Here is a 20,794-nt window from a genome sequence, read left to right as displayed (position 1 = left end):
TCAAAGTATGCAGTTATCTTGCAGTCCCTGAAGCAGAGCTCCAGAAGCAACACTTCAGAACTTGTTAYTGTCCTACAATCAATGCAATTAGATAACATCACCCATCCTCCTCTTCCAACTAAATCAAACCTTGCTCCTTAAAGAAACAGAACCTTTACGGCAGAGGCTCTGTCACAGGGAGCAGCTGGCTGCTCCTACATGATCCAAGACTTTAATGTGGCTGGACAAGCAGAGCAAGCCTACAATGTAAGCACTTTTAGCCAGATATAASCAAGTATCCACTTACTGTTGGTTGCATAACATATGGCGGATGAGGCATCCATGAAGTACTCTGGACCTGCACATCAAATACTTTTAATTAGCATAGAAAAGTTTAAAACTTAAAGGTKTACTTGAAAATATTCTCTCTACTACAACTAAGGTGCTAATTTTGACAAAAGACTTAAGTCTTATAACTCAACACAATATTAATTTACACTTTGAAAAGTTATTGACAAAGGAAAAAGCTTTCAAATTTCATTTGACTGTGTTTTCCACCAAAGTCAGAAGTCTGAGTGATTGCACTGCTTCTATGAATCACATTTTATCTCATAAAGCAGCCTTCAATATTCCATGTTGTCCTATTTTTCATTTGCATTGTTTGCTTTCATCCATCAATGTAATCATGAACATGTCATCCAACCGACAGTGCAGGAGACATAAAATGTTAAAAGTTTAYTTTCAAAAGTATCTGTATGAACTTCTAAAGGTATAACATTTTTAAAGATCCCAGAATGATTTATTCTGTTTTCAGTAAGGACTGCAGATCTAATTTTTGAGAGTTTTTGAAACTTATTGAAAGCTTTAATGGCAAAGCTGGCTTAAGAAGTCTCTGCCCCTTCAGGATCAGTCATATCTTGAGCATCCTGCAGTCTATTCCCACGAGAACTCCATGTGCAACACCAAAATCTTTCTTTTTTGTTCTGTCTTATGTCTGGCATGTAACATATTTCAAGGATATAACAATTTTACTAAGAATTAAACACATTACAGAGTGTTTACATATTTGTGGTGGCATCTCTGAGCCGTAACTCCCTCTTGTGCTACGTGTGAATGGCCCACAGGCTATCATAATTCAGGCTCAGCCCCAAGATTTGTGCATTTTAGTTTCCTTTTGCATCAGTCTGGGCACCACAGCACACAAGTACCAAAAAACGTAGCTGTGCTACAGCCATCAGAGGGCACCCCACTTGCTGTCACAGAAATGGGTGTGCAGGACGTGAGACTGAGCATGACCAGGGATAACAAGGAGAAAGCTACAAGGTCCCACTTCCCCAGATTCTTGTGATCTTGTTCATGAACAAAGCATTGAGAATTAACTGCATAACTCTGTGTGCTTCAACATTTCATTTATCAACGTCTGTTTTTTGTTAGAAAGCAATTTCAGCAAAACATCTTTAGAACCAAAACCTGCACACCCACGTGCAAACACACCTCTACTACAACATTTTCTGTTGTGAATCCCCATGAGCTAAAACACGCTGRGGCTGCCATAGCTTGCTGCTGCTCATTGCTCCCACTCTTGCACCGCTGCAGTTCCTTCACCATTCCTTCACAGGTCAAATGTTTTTGGGCTTACACTGCAAACTATCTAAGGAAAATGGTAAGGGTTTAAAAAAAAAAAGTTTTGGTGTAAACACATGAAATCACAAACTGATGCAATGGTTCAAAAGGGAAAAGGGAGCAACTGTGAACTGTGGAGCGGTGATGAAATGTATGTGGCTGGGTGGCTTGAATTCAGTGGTCTGAATAAGAGGAAAGTAGTATGGCTCTTAAGCCAGCTTTGCTACTGAGAAAATTTCGCGTGAGCTGCACTTAGGTATCTCTGACATTGACTCTTCTTTGGTGCTGYCGTTACTGAAATTTACTGAATTTACCTCATCCAAACAACTTTTGTTTGGCACATGTTACATAGTCATCCAAAATTAAATAACAAAAGTCAAAGAGAGTTACAAGAATCATTTCTCTTTGAAGATCAAGTTTAAAGCACAGTAATCCCTCCAAAATACCTGTAAGCAGTACCACACCATCTGCAACCCCCCACCACAAACAAACCAACTCTACCAATGAGAACAACCCACCATGCAACTTTGTAAACTTATTTCAGATAAGACTCAGGGTTGGAAAAGCATTGATGGCACAGGACAGAAATAACTAAAATTGGAAAAGGTATGGCCAATGACCAGCTTCTGTGAAGAGATACGTTCCCAGAGAATGGCTAATAATAAAAATAAGCCATCTGGTTTTGACTTGCATCTCAGAAAGCCAAAACAAGAAAATAATTTCCCAGTGGAGATCTGAGAAGGATATGCTGAAAAGAGAAATTCTGAACGACATGGCATGTAGCAGACTAAAGAAGGATATGAGGACACTTATCCTCAAGTAATTTGCTTTGTCAGGGATTATTGGATAAAAATGAGTACTTTTAAAGGATGCAATTACTGGAAAAAATACAGTTGAGGTCAAAAGGTCAAAGTATAAAGCAGTCAACATAAATTATTAAAAAAACACTGAAAAAAATTTTGGCTAATGAAGGGGAGCCAAAATGAGGAAACAATTCAGTAAGAATAATAAGCTGCTGATGCTGTCCCCTGGAAATTAAGCAAAAGGTTGTCTATCAGAGAAGCTGATTGAAATGAAGAGTTATGGTGGCTTTCGTTACTACCGTAAAGAATGCAGGAAACACCTAAAACTCCACCCAATGATACCTGAATATTACTAGAGAGTCCTTTGTTTTAAGTGTGACTCAAGAGTGCAAGCACTCACACAATTTTCTGTGGTATACACTCRACCTTCATCCACATCCAAAACACAATTAACTGGGAAACACAGTAGAYAAGTGCATATCTGACGTACCTGATATGTAGAGACAGGGGAAGCAGCAATGAATGGCGTGATTGATGTCTGTGGAATCATGCGGTTTGTTGGAATACTGTACGGTGAGGAATAAAATCTGCAAACAAAGAACAAAAGCGAGATTTTTTTTTGAACCTTTTGACTACTTAGGCTCTGGCTAAATAATTCACTACCTCCTGGGCAAAACCAGAAAGAGTCTACACAGGTAATTATGTCCATCTATTTCCAAAACCACAATAAAAAAGATGCGATGGCTCCATTGAGCAGATCTTGAAAATGGAAAGTAGGAGGAATATTTACACAAAGCATATTTTTTTTCACTTCAACTAGCACAAATACAGAACTTTGCAATACAAGAAGCAATTATCTGAAATGCAAAGACAGCTGATTTTCCAGAGTGCTAGCTAGTGAAAGGAAATTTCTTACGCGATATTGAAGACAATATTACCGATTTCATTTTTACACAGGGTACTGTTTTCTTTTCATATCCTAGTGCTTCAGTGCTGAGAATAACACATTCTATATACATGCCTGAATTATTTTATTAAGGGGTGGCTACAAAAACTCCAGCTGAAATTTTTATATTCATCTAGGCAGAGAGCAAAACCCCCTTTTCCTGGTGAAATGTATCAGGAATTATGAGGCTAAATGCCCCAGGCAGCACTGAAAATCTCAGATTCAGTTGGTTTTATTTCCACGGTTGCATGCTATGAACAGAAGCTGCACTATCTCTTGCTTGATGGTAATAAATGTTATACTCTTTCTCCTTCCCTGTGGGTTAATGATTATTGATAAAATTATCACTTGGAAAATATCACTACTGCTGGATTGTGTTAGTACTTAATATCTGTGTGCTTGTAAAGATTTTTGCATTTGCCCTTTTTTCAGTTTTAACTGTAAGGCAGAACAATAAAATTCCTTAAAAAAAAGAATATTTGTGGTCTTACAGTTGTCCAAATGTCGATATTTTGGACCCAGAGAGAAACACTCAYGTGCAGCATTCTTTTTGTCCAATTTAAACCTCCTGTAGATCCTTCTCATATAGAATGTACCAATAAATAACATAAGATTTTGCACAGTGAAGTAGATTGCATTCCYTCTCTTTTTACATTTTTTTCCTCCCTACTCTGAGGCAATCAACAATAGCTTTCCATGAGAGCTATGCAACCAAAAAACAATATTAAAAAAAAAATCATTACTGGTGTTTAAACAAGTGCTCTATTTCCTGATCGCTCTGGCATCACAGATTTAGTATTAATCAGTCTAGTTCAGACTGGATGCAYTCATTCTGGATGCAGGCTCAAATAACCACCGACTTCAACCAATAGCCTTGGAAAAACAGGCTKCTGTCTTTGAACATTGGGTGGAAACATTCAAAGATAGGAGGGGAGAGGGAAGCAGAGAAGCAATCATTTGTTCATTCTATTCCAAATCAGATTTTAAAACGCCAAAAGCAGCAGGTGGCATCTGAGTGAATTTTTTTTTGTTTAATAGAAATAAAATGCTATTTTGGGACCATTTATTTGCCCTCACAATGCTCACACAGAGGCTATTTTAAAATTGTGCCTTTGCCCGGTTTTATATATATCCTTTTATGAGAACTTAGAGGCATTAGTATCCCCATGCTTATACCAAATATTAAGTTCACACAACATTGTGGGAGAAAGGATTTTTAYACCACTAGTTGAGTTCATCTATGGCACTAGCATGAAGCATGTTCTCCAACTCCTTCTACAGGGKTCTTCTACCAGGTCAGTGTTAAACAGAGATCACTTGGCCTATTGCTAAGTGGATCAACTAAGAAATGTTGTGTGCAGCAAATGAAAATAGTCAATGGCAGACTGACAGAATTTAATCTATGGGTAAAATGTGCAACTTATACATAAAAACCTCTTAAATTTAAAGACAATATAGAACCAAAATTATTGAGAAAACCACAATTTTTTGTCCATTCTGTTCTCATTCTGTTCACAAACCTGGCCCTGATGCTAGGCTCATACTCATAACCAATATGAACCGCTTGGACATAGACAAGTACAGCGAGGAAACAACTTTCCATTTGGAASTAGTGCTGACTCTTTGGAATAAACTCTCCAATAAATCCCAGCAAATACTAACAAATTTACAGAAAATGTGTGCTAAGCCAGGAACTTGACAGACAGCTTGCCATTTCAGTTTCAGCTTAGAGATGCAGTTATCTGAATAGCACATAAGCCTGTAGAATATATACTATGGTAATGTGGAAAACGCAGCCCTTCCAACACCCCTGCCAATACCGTTTATCTGTCGCCRTTTGGAATGCTCTCAAATAAGCATCAAATAAAACATACTACCAGGACTCTCAGCTGTATTGGGAAAATTTGTGCACATCAAGGGCATCAAGGAAGAGAAAGGAAGAAACTGATGCTACAAATTACAATGTGAGAAAATTCAGTCCATATATTTTAATAATAATAATAATAWCAAGTGTAACAAACTGAGACACTGCGACAGGCTGTAAAGAAAACATTTTGTAGTCAGGGATCTCTTACACCAAGAGACAAAGGCTTGTCTTCTTTCCTCACTGCCACTTAAGGCCAAAAGGATCTAATAATAAAGGGTGTGAATGTCTGCYGCACGTGAAGTATAGAGCTGTGGTTCGAAGAGAAATGTCCTTGYTGGGCATGGACTCAAGCAGARCCACCCTCAGCTATGGGATGCTCAACCTACCACACTGATGGAGTCATTTGCTGCCAGGGAAAGGCTCATGGACAAAGAGGGCTCAACAATACCCTCACCCATGGGACATCAAGGCACCTCCCTAAAATCCCTTCACATACAAATAGTTAATATCCTAATATATGACTGGTGTAAGTCATATCCTGGGTATCTAATAAAAGACAGGGAGAACAAKAATGCAAGAGTGGCCTGTTCTGGTGCAAACTCTACAGCACACCAATAAGATCTGCAGCTGAGGACCTTGCTAKATTCAGTTTCAGGCTTTGCCTTCTTTTTCTTTTTTTTTTCTTCAGGCTCAGGGGGAGGTGAAATGAAGTGGAAGATGCGTGTTGTAAGTTCATTCAAGGGAATACAGGACTCTCAGTCATCAGAGCATCTATATCAGAAAGAGGAGTGGAAAGAGATATGAACAATACTGGCTTTGACTGATTTTAGATATATTAAAATATGCCTCCAAGTTTCCCAGCATTAAAATGCACAGTGTATCTAGTACTGAGCACAAGGTATTTTGAGAGGCACAGGCTTTGTGGKAGTTGACCTGTGAGCTCTGAGGAGAGCTCTCCAAAAGGCTCAGCAGCATTTTCTGCAGATGCACTTTGCATCCTCACATTGGTTCGTGCAGCTTTTTGCAGCTGTAAGACAATGTTCCTKCTCCTCAGCTGCAATTGCAATGCCAGAAGCACGAGCATGCAGGTGGCAAGGGCAAGGACAAATGGACGTCATCCTTGTATTAAAAATAGACTTTTCCAGCATGCCCAGATTCCATAAGCACGGGGAAAACTCATCACTAGTAGGCAAAAAGATGCTCCTGGAAGTTCCCGAAGAGGGGTTTAAAAAGGGTTCAAAAGAACACACTTTTAAGCAATGTTAAAAAGAAGCATATTTCCAGTACATCATCAGGACAGAGAGGCAGTGCATTAACAACAGTTTCTGTTGCTTAACAGACAAAGCACATACKCCCCTGCTACATTGGGGACTGCATTATCTGCAGTGTCTGGCTGCTATTTCCCTGCCAAAAAGCGGAAAAAAAATCCATATGGTTCCCATTCTATTGGGGAACATGCAAAGCTTCCAGACAGAATCAGCACAAGAGCAAGATCCTATTTGCACTGCAATAAACACCATTTGCTCATGCCTCGTGCCTGCGGGCAGTACTGAAAAAGTTAGATTCATAAATAGTATCCTGGGGCTCACATAATGTAAGAGCATTACCAAGCATTATCAAGGCAGCAATTTTCTGTTGCAACAAGGCACACAGTCAGATGTTTGAGTTGGAAAAGACCTATCTGAATACTGAGCCCATTGGCCAGCAAATGCACAGAATAGTCCCCCAGATATCAGATACTAAACTGATACAGTACATTGCAATCTTAGTCAAATGGCCAGGAGGGCTCCAGCCACAGGAACGTTTTAAATGAGCTTCCTTACAGTGCAGGTACAAGAGCTCTATCCCGTTGTTTGTATGAGTGCATAAAACTACTAGAACAATGTTAATGCCACAAATCGAAAAATCAGTAGCATATTACAACAGGCACACTACTCCCCAAAATAAAACCTGAGTACCTTTGTAAACACAATTGAGAAAAGGCTGATTATAAAACAAAAAAAGGCACAGAGAGGYTGCCAAGTGAAAAGAGCTTACCTACTGAAGTGTGTGCTTACCCTGTCTTCAGTACCTCACACTGCAATGCTATGGTACACTWTGGGCTGGATTCTCCACTCCATTATACCAGTTTTATGCTGATGTAACTCCACTGGATGCTTAGACAGAGTGACATAGGCATAAAAACAATATAATGAAATGGAGAATCAAGCTTTACAATGTAATAGACTCAGAAGAAAATCATCTATTCCTTAGTGGGGAAAAAAATTGTAGTMATTTTTAGTGAAAGTCTCTCTCACACTCTCTTTTGTTTTATTCCTGCTATAGATTTTCAAGGCAAATATGCAGTTATATGGTAATAAAAGTGACAGTACGACTCCAGGAACAGTAAGAACCTACCTTTTCATTTGGAAACAAGAGCCCAGATTCTTCCCTGAKCTTTGTTTTTGGCTCAACTCAAAACCTAATATAATCCACACCTCTTAAGGAGCTGTGAATTTTAAATACCACCCCATGACACCTGCAGAGATCTATTTCTCCAATAGGCTACTGTCCTCCACATAATCTTGTGTGGACTTAGCAACACAGATGCATCTACCACCCCTTCAAGAAGCTCTAGTAAATGTCACCACATGCAGTTAATCTTCCTTTTTAAATTTGGTTGGTAATTTGTAACTCTTCTGAGTCATCACCTTGACTTTCCCATCCCCAGCATCAGTTCACTTAGCTCCATGCTGGTTACCCCAACTGACTGAATGGGAATTCAACAAGAAAAAGGTCTTTGCTTTAGAGACTTTTGGGTGACATTGCTCCATGCAAACCTTAGTGGCCTGGCCCATGTTATGGTCAGAACATTCTGCACCCTTTGACGCGCAGGGCGGGTGTGGGCGCAGCATTGGCTTTGTACTCACTTCCACACTGTCCGCCTTGTGAGGAAGACACCCCTTTCCTGAGTTAGCTGAGGATAGAGGTGTCCTTGCTGGGGATGGGCTCAAGCAGAGCCAACCTCAGCTATGGGATGCTATGATACACTACTGGACTCATCTGCTGCCAGGCAAGGCTCCTGTATTACTTCACAGAGCTTAGGAGCCTTAAAGTTTCTTTCACCATGGCCACACACCGATGGCTGTGTCTTGCGTCAGCGAGCAACACATCACATTTACACACTTCACAAGAAAAGCATCAAGGTGATCCCAGACTTTACTAAAATAAAACTCATCAGCTAGATTTTTACTGTACTTGCAAGTAAGAGTCTTTTGAAAAACTTGAAACCACAGGATATGGAGATACGACCATGTGAATGCCTGGGGAGATAAAAAAAAATCCCGTGGAACCAAAAGGGTCCTGGTGATCCTCATGACACTACACAAAATCAAGATCTTACCAAAAAAGCATTTGGAATGATGGTTTAGTCCTGATAAAACTGAAAACATTTTGACACTCTAGAAAGAAGACATATGTCAAAGTRGTAATTAATTGTCACTCTTAGAAACATATCTGGCGCTATAATTTATTTCTTGCTGCAAAAATAAAAACTACAGAGCTGAAATACTCCATTTCTTTTCCCAGTGATCTGTGACACATATTAAAACAATTGAGTAACCAAACCATCTGAGCAACCTGAAAATCATGGGTACTCTTTGATATAAATAATATCTGATTCTGAGGTAAGATTCATAACTTCAAAAAATTATTCTTGAATTAAAATTGTATTAGCCTCAAAGAATAATTCAAACTACAGTTTCCAAAACATTCACTCAACCAACATGCAGGAATTCATGTGAAAAAAATACTAGTTGTCTGCATGAAACACTGGCGGATTATGAAATTGTGATGTTTTTATTTATAGATTATATGTTTTACCAGCTGAAAAGTATGACAACAGAGAAGAATGACTCACTTYGAGGTCAGAACAGAGAAACAGAAGCTCAGGATTCTGAAATCGCAACTACAAAAAAACTTTCTAGTCTTCTGACTTTGGCTTCTTCCTCCACAACACAGGAATATCACAAGTCCTACAAAATTACCTCTTGGAAAGGGAAATTAAGGAAAATAGACCACCACCATTGATTTTTTTTTTCTTTAAACTACTAGGAATGTCAGGGTTTTTTTCCTAGATGCTTCAACTAGAAGTGCCCTAAAAAATACTTAACWAAGGAACCCATTCTTATCTACATCAATATATTCTCCCCTTCAGCTGGAAAACACAGGTTGGAGTATGCATGGAATTTGATAACCTTATCATACATCTCTCTAGTCAAAGAGYTCAGGGCTGAACTTCCTGCCTCTCTTCAAATTGTTGTTAATTTTGATGAAAAGAGAGCTAAATTTCAAGGGTATCTTYTTTTCTAGCTTATGAAATAACTGGAAATGCAGGTAAATAATACAGTGATGTAATTTCACTGCTCAATTTGAGAAAAAAAAATGAAATTCCTTGTGTTGGCAAATGGTAGCTGAGCAATAAAGAAGAGTGTTGCTCAGAATGTTACCCCTAAATCCCATCTGCTTGCACACTAATTTACAGTTTTCTCCCTAACTGGCATTTTTATTCAGACAATGCCATGGAAGCCAGCACGCCTGCAGAAAGAGCCCCAGATGAAGTAATAGCTCTATTATACAAAATATGTTGGATTCTTCAGTGATTATTTTAACAAAAGCAAAGTCAGTAAAGGAAACTTCACTGGTTTCCACTTCATGACAGAGAGAGATGAAAAAGACATCTACTAACATTTGCCAAATAGACATGGAAACCATGAAGAAAAACAACTTCCCATTCAAACAGATATTGCAAACAAGAAGGCATAAAAAGAAAAAGAAAAAGAAAAGAAAAACTAAAAGAAGAACTTGACAATATAGCATTACAGGTTTCAGACAAAATTTGACGGAATGGATTTGCTTTTCAAAAAGTTTCACCACAGAAAGGGAAAACAGAAGATGACATTCAAAATAATTGCAAAAAAGAAATAGGAAAACATGCATTCCTTACCCATTCTGTATAGCAGCTGTTGGATCATAAGTCAAAGCCATGCCAGCCTGCACATAGTTAGGGAAGAAAAACAGATTTTTACTATTACTGCAGGAAAAGAGATTAAAAAAGACATGAAACATATTCTAAGCCAATATGAATAAAAACTGAATGCAACTTAAATAGAAATTGAAATTCTCAAGGGAAACTCAGATGGCCCAAAGCAGCATGGACAGATTGGGTATCTCCCCTTCCTGGGAGATCACTGAGAAACAGATCTGCTCAGTCTGTTGGTTGTCATCTTTCCATAACATTTAGGGCAAAAYGGTGTTTTTGTTGCAGCAGTATCAGTTAATAATTCCACTGAGATCAATGCCTTTACAGCTGATTACTCACTATAACAAGACAGGCCCAAATCCAGTGAGATGGGTAAATGGTTGGCAAATACTCCAAAGCCAAATTCATGAGAGCTTCACAGGAAGGAGTCTCTTCTTTCCTACAAAGGTCACACCCTGCATGACCATCTCCCTGGGGTGTAACTTGTACTTTGAGTTAATTCATTACCATGAGTCAAGAAACGAAAAATGGGCTGTAAAGCAGAAAAGCTTGAGCTTTCAAACAAGGCTTTCAAAATACTTCAGAGGTCTGGACAGCAAAAGAATTTGTTAATGTGTTACACAGAGCTTTTCAACTGCCCTTTACCACCAGGCAGACCGTGATCTGCACGAAAGGATTTGGCAGTGTCAAAACATTGTCCAGTTAACAGCTGTCATCACTGCCACCATTAGCAGACATATCCACAGGTACCACAGGAAAGGCAGYGAGAGAGCAGGGCTGGAGACAGAATTAAGCACTCCACCTTATGCTCCAAGAGATCTGTCAGGGTCATGCAGGAAAGACCTTTTTTCCCCCCAGCATTTACTTAAAGACATGGAACTGACAATCTCTCCTCCCACATACTGCATTTGCTTTGACTTTTCGCCTTCCTTATTGATTTTTATCCCTCCCTTTGTGAAGTGCTTTCCAATGCAAGACAGCACCAAGAGATGGGAAGGAGCTGTCCTCTGTGCAGGGCTAGAAGCACAGGGAACAGGAACCCTGTTTCTCAAGGTGCTGCTCTCCCTGTGGGAGCAGCTGAAAAAATGCCATTGCACCATCCCACCCCAAGGCACTGTATTCCTCTTCATTTTTCAGACATATTCTATGCCTGTTGCCCAAGACAGGCAGCACTTTCTTCAAGGACAGATGCTTCACCAACCACGTGGCGCAGTCTGTGCTCCTGCTGGGAGCTTTTCATGCCCCTAAAGCCATCGACCAAAGTGCTTTTGCATAATGGCATCTGCCCCCTTCCAGATGGCTGCACAGACAGGTCAGGAAAGCGTTTGGGCTTGGCTGGTGCCCGTGCAGGCAGGTGAGCAGCCAGGGTGAATGCACTGCTGACCAGCAGGCACAGAGCGGGCAGCACTCCTGCAAGAGCCAGGTTAGCCTGGCAGCTGCAAACTGGTCTAAGAGGAGATGGTCCAAGTATCCAGAGGCCAAAAATTCTGATCTGAAAGGCCAGGTTTTCATGCTGCCTTATGTCGCCAAAAAAAAAAAAAAAGGTTTGTGTCCTTATTAAATTTGTATATTTTTCTCATCATTCTTTTAAGCAGATGCTAGGGCAAATGCTTTGCTTTAGGAAAATGCCACTGTTTTAATAAAACATGTAGCCTCTCCCAAGCAAAGGATAATTCAGGAGATTAAGTCCAAGTACATGTGGCTATTTTTAAAAGGAGTATTGATTTCATAAAAAAGAAAAAGAAAAAGAAAAAGAAAATGGCTATTTCTGCAAGTTTGAAATGTCAGAGAACTGAATTTAGGGTGACCCAAACCACTACTGATTTTGATGTAAAAATAAATTAGCTTAGAAAATCATCATCCCTTACTTAGCTTAGAAAATCATCATCCCTTACTTAACTTGGTTTTATATTCTTATGTCTTGTACATGCTCAGCACATTATCTGCTTAGTCAGATTGCATTAATTGCTAAGGGAAATGTATGAATTTCAAAACAAAAGAGAAAATAAAATTTTAATATAATAAACTTTTTGGTTGCAATATGTTTTTGAGGAAATATAATACTGTCTTGTTTTCTTTTCTCTTTTCAACACCTATAAAATTTGTTATTGCTTGCTTTTTGTATTTCTGCACTGGTGAAGACAACTGAAATAGCATGTAAAAGCCCCAGAACGACAGAAAAATTAATTGTAACAATTATTTTTAAAATACTCTTTAAAATAATGTAGGATATTCTCTATCAATTGAGGTGTTTACATTTCAAYATCTCATCACACATCTACTCAAGGCTAAGGGAAAAAACCCGTAATTTCTTGGGAAAAGACAGATCCAAGCCTTCTAAATGAAGGAGATTTTAGATCTAGTGGTCCTTAGAGTTGCTGGATCAGAGCTCACTATATCCCACAGCATTAGTGACCTGGGGACAAAATGGCAACAAGGGAGATAGGTCTGGGAGGAAAAGGAAAAATGAACAACTAATATTATTTTAGCTTCTTTGACATAAATAAGAATGAAGGTGCAGAATTGACAGTGCGTAGCAGCTTTACTCTAGCCCTATGTTTGCTGTCCACATGAGACCTGCAAATACACGTCCGTGCCCCTTTCAGTCACTTTTCTTGTGGWTATTTGAGAATCCACATGGTCATGGCATGGACCCTCAGCCTGCCCTCCATCCCCATCATGCCCAGACCTGTGTGTGGGTCCATGCAGACAAACTGCACTAACTCAGTTCTCTACATTGGTRTTAAGAACAGGGGGCACAGCTGCCTGAAGAGTGCAAAACATGAAAGGCCATGCACTCATCTCCTCCTTATCCACATTCCATATCCATACTGAACYGAGACAGATTACCAGAATCTGTTCAGGCACCTCAGCAGTGACCACTATAAATATCACCATCACATTTACCAGCAAATGAAAAGTTTCACATTAAATAAATAGGACACAGCGTGTGGCAATATGTGCATATGGTAACCACCTACAGTTGGCCCCGTAATATTGCTAATATCCCCCATCGCTGCAGAGCCTCAAACAGCTGCTATTTCAAATAGCTGCTAACACAGGACTATTTACTTCTTTCTCATCAAGTTGTGCAATTCCTCCCTACAAAATTATGCTGGCTGGAAGCCCAGGAGTGGCAACACTTAGCCTGGACCAGTCAAAGATTTATGGTCTAAAGCATCCTCATTCATCAGGAATAAAAACTGATGAGCAATAATAACTTACTGGAAAATTGTCTGAACTTTCCCCCATAACACACAAACAGGAATTCCAAAAATACCAAAGGGAGAATATTAGGGTTGGCCTCAGACTTCCATGTGAGAGAGGTCCAGCTTATTCTGTCAAAACCAGAACAGAATATAGCCATCACAGTGCTTAATACAGGCTGAACTATACCAAGCAGTCTGCGGTGCTGAGAGACTTTTTCTTCCAGGCTTTTTCATCCACTGGTTTACTCGTGTCTCAGTGGAAGGAGAGGGTCTCATGCTTTCCTCTCATAGTGACATTTCCTGATAAAATGGCACCTGAGTGAGTGGCACTGATGATGGAATGCTGCTTTAGGAAAGTATTTGTCAAGTAAATCAAATAAATCAAGTAAGTAAGGAACAACTGAACCACATAATTTTTATGCCACTCAGACAGATAATGGACATAGACTCAGCTATTGAAAGAAAACACACGATGCAAAACTGGGAGGAGCTGCTAATTCCCTTGAAGGTGGGGAGGCCCTGCAGGGAGACCTTGATAAATCAGAAAACTGGGCAATCACCAACCATATCAAGTTAAATAAGGGCAAGTGCCAAGGGATTCTGCACATGGGATAGGATAACCCTGCATGAATGTCCCCAGAGAAGTGGTCACAGCACCAAGCCTGACAGAGCTCAAGAAACATTTGGACAATGCTCTTAGTCATGGTGTGACTCTTGGGGTTCGTCCTATGCAGGACCAGGAGTTGGAMTTGATGATACCTGTGGTATGATGCCTGTGGCATAGCACATTCTATGATCCCATGAAAGTTCTGCACCTCAACATTTCAATATGCAATCTCTTAATCAAAAAAAAGGGATATCTGCTATCAGTCCCATAAYAGAAATAAATATCATTCTTAATATCTGCTGCTCTGTTTAGAAAGTCAGGTGACAGAAATAAACACAGCTCATTTAAATACTTTTTTTTTTTTTAAAAAAAAAAACCCAACTACTTAAACCATATGAGTTTACTTATCTCTTTACCAAAGTTTCCGAACTTTAGGACATGAGGAAGGTTTGCTGCAGTTTTTTGACTATTTACACCAGTGAAAGAGATTCTAAGCACAAGAGAGGCAGTCTGCACCTGTCTTTAAATTTAAGTTCTTTCATTCATCAAGGAGCAGGAAATATCAAAAAGCCTCTGGAAGGCAAGGGTTTCCCCAGGAAGTTTGAAGGAATTTTGTTCAACACTTTACTGTGAGTTTTGGAAAGGTAAGGTTGCACGCATGGACTTTTAGGGATTTCTGTGGTGAACTGATGTGGGAGTTAGACTARAAGATAAATGTCTCTTCCCCATCTCCACAGATGCACACCTTCACCCTTTCACACGGGAGGGATCCCATCCCAGGGTGTGTTCCCAGCTACTATATGGAATCAATGGAAATTTCAACACTCAGATTCCTGTGCTTGTTTTGTTTCCATTGCTTATATCTGCCAAGGACCTCTTGTCCTGAGAGCAGACTCCCTTATTGAAACACCTTAAGGGAAGAAGYGAGAGTAGAGGAAAGAAACCACCGACCCAAATGAGATTCATGCAAAATACTRATTTAATAAAATAAGCTCAGTCACYAGTAAAGTTAACTTGGCAGAATTCCTTTCTTTGATTATTTAAACAGTTCTKTCAGAGAAATTCAACATCATTAGAGAGACTTCTGAATTTAACTGTGAATAACCCCTCCCCCACCTTTCCTTTTTAGAGAAGAAGAAATCTAGAATGTAAATGTAAYAGATGCATATGAAAGAAATGGAGCATTTCCCAGAGATGATGTGCTCTTAAGCAGCTACAAGTTCTGAGAAAAAAAAAAAAAAAGAAGTAGTTGTGGAGTGAATAATACATAATATTGATGTAAAACTTGGGAAGTGATTCATGAACCTCAGAAYGTCAGAGGCCGCACTAATAAACACCATAACAAGTTCATATATCCAAATGAATGACAAGAAACTCCTTTGTCCTACAGAACTGGAATGAAAGTCTGACATACAAAGCCTCTCTTCTTGGGATTGAGTCACCTTCTTCCTGTTTCAATTTATCTGATTTTTACAATACAAGTGAAGTCTACAAAAAATTGATACAAAAAATCCAAAAACTAAAGAGAACATATATAATGTAATGTAATTATTCTGTTTCCACAGCCAGCCCATTTAACCTTGATGACATTTAACCTTGTCATCTTCAGGTCTATGAACCATCTGCTTTTGGGGATCTGGCACACCCATTTTGCCGTCAGTGTGATCCAGTGTTATATCAGCTGTGTATTACACTCATATCTGCATACTAGATGCGTGTGCTACAGCAAACTGGGAAGAGTTCCAGGGTTGGCTTGYAGCACTCCTCATATCTGTTGGGGATACAGCAGAAAAAAGGTATGTCCTTTCCCTTTTTCCAACGTTTGTTTATTCTGCCTAAAAAAACCACTATTGGAGCAGCAGAACTAGGASGAAAACCAAGCCACAGTGAAATCTCCAGGGCAAATGGCATGACATTTTTCACCAGAGAAGGAAATTCAAAGACAAAATGAAAACAAAGAAAACTAATCTCTAAGAACAGGTACACTGCTAATTCTGTTTTGACCAAACCATGGCCYTTTTAAAATCCGTATTGCAGTGACAATGATTTCATGTAGATTCTTGGTTTAAAAAAATTGTATGTGCTTTATAAGCTCAAAATCCAAATTSTTCTTTGGTATTTGTGCCACTGAGGCATCTTCTCAAAATGTTCCCCACAGCTACAGCACCTTGTGTTATCATTCTAGATCTTTTCACTTACTGGTCATTTATCTTTATCTTTTGCCCTTCTCTTTCTCCCTCTGCTTGGGCTTCTCTTCAAGCTGAACACGTCTCTTTGCTAAACTAAACTTTTGTTGAAAATRAGCATACAAAGTGCTAATATTTAACTTACAGGCATGCTAAATATATATAGTAAATATCTTTTGGGGTGGTTTACATACAAGGGTACTTCTTATCTGGACAAAACTGGGAATTACCTCTCACAGCAAATAAAAGTGACTTGTCTAAGTATAAAATACATCAGCCCTCGACACTTAGGATTATGGAACACCACTAAGTAGTACCTATCTCCTTGGAAGCATAAAAACAGTCTCTGAGCTATAAATAGGCCTGGCACAGAACTACTAATAATTTCTAAATGCATCTGCTGGTAAAGAAGGGACCATTGGCACCAGGATCAATGCTTCAGCCCTTCACTTGTACTGACTTTAAACTTTGGGAAGTGTCTCAAATTAYCTGTTGTATGTTTTTCTCTCTAAATTGTTGTTTGCTTTAGGCAAAGTTGTAGTGAGTAGCAGATAGAAAAACTGTTAACAAAAGCAAAATTCCCAAACTGTCTGGTCTTTTTTTTTTTTTATTTTGTAAGAAAAAAATTTAAAAATGCTTAATTCTTTAGATATTCCAAGAAGTGAGCTTAAAAGAAAGCAAAGGAGAAAGGGGTAAGGAGGAAGACAAAAAGGGGAAGGAAAGGAAGGTAAACTCTTGGCTCTTTAGAAACAAAAAAGTAACTAAGACTACAAAAGCAAAAAAGCAATCAGTAGGAGTATTACTAGTGATAATTATATCMTTACAGACATTAGACTAAATTCAATGAAAGGGGGATCACATTCAGTGGTGCATCTCACTGTTGTGATACATGCACCAATATTTAAGTGTGATGCGTTCTTAAAAGACAATGCAAATATTTAAATAACTTAAATTTTACAGAAACTTGCAAATGAAATATCAAAATACTGTCACTATAAAAATGTCTTAATCACTTTGGGCTGACCGTATGTAGAAAAGCTACAATTTGTAGAACTGTAAAGAATTATGAACTTTAGGCAGATTTCTCCCTGTATACCCAGCAATTTTCAAATAAACCTGCTCTTAGATACACATATCAAAAGGCTTTATTTCTGAATAACCAAAACAAATTTTCATTAAATCTGCAATAGAAGATTATGTTGCAAATTCTATGTTGCAGTTTTTAATCCAACATGATCTCATTTTGTGACTGCACTTGATTCCCTGGGTGCATTTTCGACTAAAACATTTTTGGGGAGTTAAGTCACTTGCCTCTAGACTTGTCAGTCGCAATTTAGARGTAAATTGAATCAAATATTTTACAGACAGAATTTGAATATGTTTATCCTCTATCACCATCTCAATACAATCTTGTCAGGTTAAGTTTCAAAACAGAGCGCTCAGTTAAACCMGTGTGACTCAGGAGAGACTAAGCCGAAAAAGAAATTACTGAACTTTGTATAGGAATTATGTCAGTTGTTGGGTCAGAACTTCTCTGCAAATATTTCCAACACTTGCAGGTTTCCCTTACATTTACTGCACCTATATATTAGATGCCTAATTTGACAGCCTTATATAAAGCCATCACTAATGCAAGCTCTCAGCTCCTTAATCCAGAACTGGTCAACCATCACAAACACTCAGTTAAATGCCTCAGTAAATATTCGGAACATTTCCTGAGACTCCAAACAAGAGTGTAAGGGTAAGGACTAGAAAGCACTATTCAAGGTCTGGCATCCTTCCCTGGTTACAACTGGCCAAGTAACCAAGCACCAAACCCACCCGCCAGATTTCCCAAAAAACCCGAGAAGTTTAGTGTATTCCTAAAGACTTTACTTCAAAAGGGAGGCAATTTAACAGCCAATCAAAGTATTTCTATATGGTTATGAAGCAATCTACAAAGACGTATGACAGGAATAAGATTTTCTATTGCATTCTGCAGTGCAACCTGCCAATGCTACAAAAAGACAAAATCCTTTCTCATAAAATTCCATACAAGCTCTTCATAAAAGAGATCAAAACCTGTGAGAACAGCATGACCAGAGAGGTAACACTGCAGCAAACCTGCTCCTCCCCTCTAAATCTTTTTCCACTGCCTCCCCACAGCAGAGTACTGGGCACAGCTGTCTGTCTCTACTTTGCATGCTCAAGTTTGAGGCCAGTGACAGAACTGTTGGCGTCATTTCTCTGGGATCTGCCCTTCCGAGAAATAATCCTCACGCACGCTCGGTACTAATGCTGCTTAAACCTCAGATGTTTTAGAAATGCCCTTCACGAAAGTATTCAAGAACACAAAGGCTTTTCTGAACAACAGCCAAAATACATCTTGGTCTSGATACCACAGGATTTGGCCAGGGTGGAAATACTAAGGGAGTAATCTCTTGGATGCTATTTCAACACTTTGGGGAAGAAACCAAGACAAAGTAGAGGTGTAGGGAATATTTCTAGATCTCATTTGTCATCAGAACTATGACACTTGTTGTATATCAATTACTTTCCACTACTCACTGCCTGTTCTTTTAAAAAGAAATTAAAACTGACAGGAATAACTGTAGGAAGGTTACCCAAGTGCTTCTAAGTAGAGAATAACTRAATGGCAGATCATTTCTAGAACAAGATTGTTAAAGGGCAAAGAGTTGGAAAAACCCTATTGCATATTAAATATAAGAGTAATTAACAGAAATGTTTTACTTTGGAAATAAGAAAATTAACAATGGGGAATATATTCAATAAAAGAGAACATGCATTCTTGTCTTTGATGCTCTGAGTAGCAAACATCCAGTGTGCAGCGAAGTATTAACCAGATGTTAATAAACAGAGAAAAGCTGAGAAAATCCAGCCTGAAATATTTCTGAGTTTATATGTTTACAATCTTTTCATGTCTGCTTTTTAGGCCATGACAACAGCTTTGTAGTTGACTGTGATCAACAACAAGGAATGATGTCTTCCAACACTGAAAATCAGTTTTCAAATGTTGATACTACAAACACAGCAGCCACACCCTGCCTCTAGGTCACCAGGATATCACTGGGATTAATAGGCACCACTCCACTAGCAGCAAATGAACTACACAAGATGCAATAAACTGATGCCCTGAGGCCATAGGCATAATGGTGGCTTGCTGCCTTCATATATATCCTTTTTTTTTATTGATTTGAACTGAAGGAAGTATAAAAAAGTGGAGCTAATAGCTATGACAGTATTTACTTTTTAAACAGAGATTTAGAGGTCTTTAAAATATGCATTGCTGACCATATTGGGGGGTTATTATTGCCTCCTATATATAGATCTTTGATTTTCAAGCTCTGTATATGCTGACCTGAGTCTACTGCTTGAAGTACTTTTGGCACTTGTTCCTCAGCAGATCCCTGATATGACAAACCACAATGGCTCCTGAGAAAACAACTCAATTTTTTGAGACATACAGCATCAGGGACTGAAATGAGTCTTTGGAGAGCTCTGCAATGTCCTGTAGCAAATGTGTCTGCCACAGTGGGATTTTCAGTCCACAGAGCTAAAAATGGACCATTGCTGTTGGAACAGCGCAGAACAACCAAGGGATGGTGGGAGAAATTTCTACAYGTTCAAAAGGCCTTTCTGTTTGTTTTAGGAGCTCACCAAAAGTGCTAGAGTATAGATGTTATAAACKAATGATGTCAAAAGTATCAGCAAGAAAAATCAAGTAGTTAGAAAAAAGCAGAAATCCTCTAGAAAGATGTAACTCAGAAATACCAAATAATTTTCTTGTTTTATTTTTTTTAATTTGCCTTGTAAAATTGAAGTAAACATAGCAACACTCATCACCACTCAAAACAAAAAAAAAGACACCCCCAACCAACTTGTATTTTAGAGGAGGACAATTGAGCAACATACTGTCTTCCCTTGAAGTCTCAATCATTAACACAAAGAACAGCTTTTTTGGATAGAAATACTTGCAAGTCCTTCAGCCTTCATAGCTATCACCACGCATAAGAAGGCACTATGATCAGATCTATCTTATTTATTCAAGTATTTTTTTGATAATAAAATTCAAAACCAGTAAACAGACTCTTGAAGAGTCAAAAAATGCCTTTCTTATTTCACCCAAGTTTGGAGTCACTCTGCATAAAAGAACACAGAAAAGAAACTCCAATAACAGACTACTTGCAGAGCAGAGAGCAACCATTAGGCTACTATATTTTGAAACTTTGTACACATGATGCATCTGAGGCTGCTGTAAAATTGCTTTATCTTGAASAGAATGAAGAGCTYAGMTTTTACMYRGACYCTACATCTGGATGCATAAGTTCATCCTTCTCTTTTGGAACAGCTTTCATATTCCCTAAGGATCTTTTACCAACAGGAACTAGATGGAGAAAATCATRTTGATGAGTTGCCACAAAATTGTAAATTGATTTGGTTTGTAAAAGCTACATCTCRGGTGCTGATGGCTCACCAGAAAGAGAATGCTCAGCTCAGGTCTGCCTGTAGAGCACCCACAGTGGGACCAGGCTGTGCACAGCTCCACTTCAAGCT

General features: G+C 38.9%; 1 protein-coding gene across 4 annotated transcripts in view; it reads right to left on the bottom strand.

The window, feature by feature from the left end:
- Nucleotides 1–20,794, bottom strand: part of RBMS3 (RNA binding motif single stranded interacting protein 3) — a 660,983-nt gene that overhangs the window by 65,417 nt on the left and 574,772 nt on the right. For all 4 annotated transcript variants that reach the window (XM_057378472.1, XM_057378474.1, XM_057378473.1 and 1 more), the window contains 3 exons: nucleotides 10,203–10,249; nucleotides 2,896–2,992; nucleotides 287–337 (listed from right to left, as the gene is read on the bottom strand). In XM_057378472.1, coding sequence (XP_057234455.1) covers nucleotides 287–337; nucleotides 2,896–2,992; nucleotides 10,203–10,249 — 195 coding nt within the window. The remainder of the gene's footprint in view (nucleotides 1–286; nucleotides 338–2,895; nucleotides 2,993–10,202; nucleotides 10,250–20,794) is intronic.

This window comes from Malurus melanocephalus, unplaced genomic scaffold (genome assembly GCF_030028575.1).
Source record: "Malurus melanocephalus ecotype Western Australia unplaced genomic scaffold, MMel_1.1 scaffold_361, whole genome shotgun sequence".
In the NCBI taxonomy this organism is placed as follows: Eukaryota; Metazoa; Chordata; class Aves; order Passeriformes; family Maluridae; genus Malurus; species Malurus melanocephalus.
The sequence above is the reverse complement of the archived record's forward strand: the minus strand, read 5'-3'. Positions and strand labels throughout refer to the sequence as shown.